The 4,619-nt window shown below is 38.0% G+C and overlaps 1 protein-coding gene across 3 annotated transcripts in view; it reads left to right on the top strand.

The window, feature by feature from the left end:
* The window catches only part of cep350 (centrosomal protein 350), a 33,371-nt gene extending 29,668 nt beyond the window's left edge, over positions 1–3,703 (top strand). For all 3 annotated transcript variants that reach the window (XM_085774323.1, XM_085774322.1, XM_085774324.1), the window contains one exon: positions 150–3,703. In XM_085774323.1, coding sequence (XP_085630449.1) covers positions 150–317 — 168 coding nt within the window. In that variant the 3' untranslated portion in view covers positions 318–3,703. The remainder of the gene's footprint in view (positions 1–149) is intronic.
* The last annotated feature ends 916 nt before the right edge of the window (positions 3,704–4,619 follow it).

The following is a 4,619-nucleotide window of genomic DNA, read 5'->3' on the forward strand; positions in this document are numbered from 1 at the left end:
CTTGATTTGGCAAAAACAACTGTCACCAGTGGTTCGCTCCAACAGCAGTCATTACTCGTCCCTTTAACTGCACAAAACAGAAAGTTGACAGTGAACAACAAGTGATGTCAGTAGCTGTGCTATAGAGGTGAACTCTGTCTATCTCTCAGGTTCAGGAACTCCATGAGGAGGAGGCCCAGTGGGTCAACTACGATGAGGATGAGCTCTTTGTCAAGATGCAGCTGGCAGACAGCATCTTCGAAGCGTTGCTGAAGGACACTGCTAACGTGCTGACGCAAATCTATGACAAGAGGGCCAAAAGAGAGACCCTCTCCTGACACTGTTCCTGCTTGGATTTTAAACTACAACCTCTAGCTCAACCCCAGTCTGTCCTCACCCCAGTGAGCTCCAGCCAACCCACCACCGCTCTGTCTTCCACCAGCTGATGTGCCAACAGCAACCCTCAGATGCCTTCAATCCCAGCATTACCTCTCAACTCCTCCTAATTTCTGTGACATTAATTTGCTGAATTTTGCTTCAGCTAACTGTAGTGGTTATACGATTTATTTTACACACAAAACGCCTCTTGAGCAATCTTTAAACCTTAAGACCATCTGGTCTCAGTTCTCACCTCCTGGACTGGTCCTTTTTGTAAATGCCAGTTGGAGAATGAGCAGATGTTTGGATAGGATGGACTGTGCCATTTGTGAGCATTAAAGTCCATTAATGCTGCTAAGTTGATTGTTCCATTGGGGACTAAAATATAAAATTCACCTGGAGCAAGAGTGGGTTGTTATATTTTGTTTTGGATCTTAAATATATATTTGGATTCAAAAATTGTAATGTAATAGGAGAAGAGAATACACAGTGTAGTCTGGGATTTGACAGTGACACATCATTGTTTTGACTTTGTAATCCAGCACACTGAAACGAACTGTGACTTTGAGGTTTAACTGACAACTCTCAGATCAATTTGCATTTTTGGTTTTTACATTTACGTTGGGTGAAAAGTGTAAGAATTGTAGCCTTTTACACAGTCCTCCGTTTTAGGGGACTTTGAGCTTGCCTTAAATCAAATTTGTTTACAGGGACTTTGTCAATCTGGTCCCTAAAAATAGTGTATAGTCTTAGCATCATTGTCCTTCTGCTTCACCTTTAATTTGGGGCTAATGCATAAAAACAGCTCCAACACTGAGCACCCTCCTCTGAACCCCCTTAAAGCTGAGAGTCAGCACTTCACAATCATAGTTGAATCTCTGAGTCAGTGTGTGGGAGGTAAAACAACAAAGATGTGTCACTTGTGAAACAGTTTCAGACTGCACTGTTTCAGAACATCACTGAGTTCAGATATTGTATGAAACATTTTGATTTGCTCCTTAATTATATTATTTATTGTGTGAAAATGTTTAATTAGAGGAGAAAGAAACATTAAGAATTGTAAATGATCTTGTCAACATATAGATAAGAGATAATTTTAACATTGTGTAAAGAAAATTTAATGGAATATTGTAAAAGCACAAACAGAAATGTGAATGTGAATATGGCAATACATTATGTAGGAGGGTTAAATAATAATACTGAAACCAGAAAAAGAACCTTGGGGAAAATCTGTGTTAATATTTAAAAGCTGTAGCGTTAATAGTATATTCAAACAGTTTGGTTTTGTTGTGGCCACAACTGTCTGTTTGGTCAACACAATCGGTGTGTCCCATTTCCATACTGCATGGTAATACTTTGAAGCATACACTATGTACCATTGTAAACAGACAACAGCTACTAAGGGAAACCCAGTGTTTTGTTATTGTTTCCGCTACCTTGTGGAATACAAGCATCCATTAATGTCAGTCTACCAGAAATCAAAATAGTTTGATTTGTTTTTGGCATTTTTAGGCTTTCATTTGTTTGTGCGAACACACTACATATTCCAAACACGTGTTAATATAGTATGCAAGTGGGACACAAGGGACTGAAAGTTGGCTTGACTTGGTATTTTAAGTATCACATTATAGAACAGTACTGAAATGCTGGATTTGAGCCTTACACGTTCTACAGTCCATTTACTTTCATTAACCTGAGAAGACGTCTTTAGCTGTCTCATTTGGTCATCAGTTATCCTGGAAACAAGTTTCTGCAGCTGAACATTGTGGAGCAACCCCCCCCCCCCCCCGAAAAAAAAAAAACATTTAGCCATGTAGCAGCATGACCTGAAGCCCCTGGTGCTGCTATGAAACATTTAGCTTTCCTCTAGTCAACAAGTTCAGAATGTAGCCAGACAGCAGAGGTAGTCTCTCTAAATGTTCAGTTTAAGTGCCTCTTTAAGTTAGTTGTAACAAACTTTGTTGATGTCTCAGCATCCTTTGGACCTATTTGCTTTGAATGTCTCTTCTTATCAACTGCTGTATACTACCATTTTGTAAATGATCCTTGAATGACCGCTCTTCCTTCTAACCGGTTTACCAAGACTTCAGTTTCTGCCTTATCGATCTTCCTCTTTCAGAGCATGACGTAGTTGACAAAGATTATTCGACCTTGTCATTGTCCTGTGCCTCAGCGTGAGGAAATGTTTATAATGCTAACACAGAATTGCTAATTCACTTCAAAAAAGGTTACCTGCTTCTTTTCCATGCCACCCTCCCACACATCTGTGCATATAGACACAGTTGAGTCATTTTATTGCTGAACTGTATCAGGAACTAGTTTGTAAACACTCCACACAGACGTAACGGCTCCACCCCACAGGCTGAGTGGGTCATTGAGCTGATGAGACTGAGCACGGAGGACCGTATCCTCCAAGGGCTTGTTTTGGTCAGTGCTGCTTTGATCCAACAAGCTGTGTACAAACTCACGGTAGCATGTGTGACTATAGTTCAACCTCACTGACTGACTGTTTGGAGCTAAAGTGACCTTAAACTGAGTACTTCATGTTTTTGTTTTCTTTTCTACTGTCAATGTTTTAACAGTTACTAAGGTGTATGTTCAAGCTGTAAATTATATAATGTAAAAAAAAAGAAGAAAAAAAAGACCAAAAACATTTGATACCAATTTCTCCATGCTGTATGACTTTTATGTCTGGTCTGTAGGCATATGTAACTGTAATGGTGACTTGATTAGTAACTTAGAAAGACATTCTGTTCTGCAAGGCTTTATTGTAAACCCTCTAGGATTGTCCTCTCGACTTGATTGTAATGTGGGAGGAAGTTAAGTTCTCCTCTGTAACTATGCAGTACCTGGTCTTATGCATTGTTTTATATGTATGGACCAAACAGCTTAGACTTCTGCTGTTAGTCTGTAGAAAAAAATAATCTTCAAGAAGCTTGAAGCTGTTTGATGAAGGGTGGAGTTGCTTTACCCGAGATGGAGCAACTTCACCTTTTTAAATAAAGCGTGAAGTCTGATCCCATAAACCGAATTAATATGTAGGCACAAAATGTTTGATCATCATAATGTTAAACCAGTCAGGCTAGATTTCCCTCTTCATCTTTTGAAATGTTTATGAATATTTATAATAATGTTCTGTGAGTGTGCGCTAAGTGCACTTGAAGACATGTACAATTCTTTCATGGGTGTAAATATACTGTCTTTCCAATCTGACCCACTGTTACTGTAACTTGAATGATTGTTGTAAAATAAACACTGTTTACTTTGCAAATATGTACATAGTATATATTTGTTAACTAAATGAACTTTGAAATTGTAAATAAAGCTTTCATTGTTTCTAAAGGAACATGCTGTCCAGTAATGTGTATGTATAGTAGTATACAAAATGAATTAGCACATAACATTTTGACAGTAATGACAGTGATTTGAATCTCTTTTGCTAAGTGATGTTTAGGTGTGTGATCATGTGCAGAGGTGTGTCAGCTAATTGTCTCATTACTTTAATAGCAGGGTGATATGTGCAGAGTAAAAATTGAAATGTCACATTAAAGGCAACATACTTACCCTACTAAATTATATGCAAAAAAAAAAAAACCCATAAGGATACAAAACTCAAAATGCAGGATCAGCAGGTCCTTTAATTCAAGAACAAGGACTAAAATACTGATATTAGTTACACCAGTTTATGTTTATTAAACATGTGTCAATTGCCTTAGGTTAGCTGTAACAATACTGCCAAAAATGAAAAGAAACACACACACACAAAAGGTTTAATTGAGTGTCTGCAAGCTACAGTAAAGGAAGCAGAAACTAAAAGCTTTCTTTTTGACACGAACACACACACACAAAACAATTTGACTATAGGTCAACTCAGTTCAAATTGTAATAGTATTGTAAATGTAAGAAACTAATAGCCTAAGTGAACTTTAATTATTAGGTAGCTGTTTGTTTGTGGTCAATTGGGAGTTTCACATTTAAGTGTAAAGATAATGAAGTCACGTGTGAAAGTCGTGTAGTTAAAAAAAAAAAAACCGAAACAAAAGCAAACATGATTCCTGGCACGTCTCCTTCCTTCATCATTTCATAATCACACTGAGCTCAGACTGGAGCAAGTTCAAAGACAGAAATGAGTTGTTGAGGGAGGGAGTCTCACTTTGTTATGAGTGCTGTGTTTTCTTTTAGGCTATTAGAAGGGCGACAGGGGGAGGACCCATGAAGCCTGCTGCAAAAAAGAAAAAAAAAACAGAGGGAGGAAAAGTTGT

Source organism: Trachurus japonicus, chromosome 4 (genome assembly GCF_045865225.1).
Source record: "Trachurus japonicus isolate A0001 chromosome 4, Traja_1.0".
Lineage (NCBI taxonomy): Eukaryota > Metazoa > Chordata > Actinopteri > Carangiformes > Carangidae > Trachurus > Trachurus japonicus.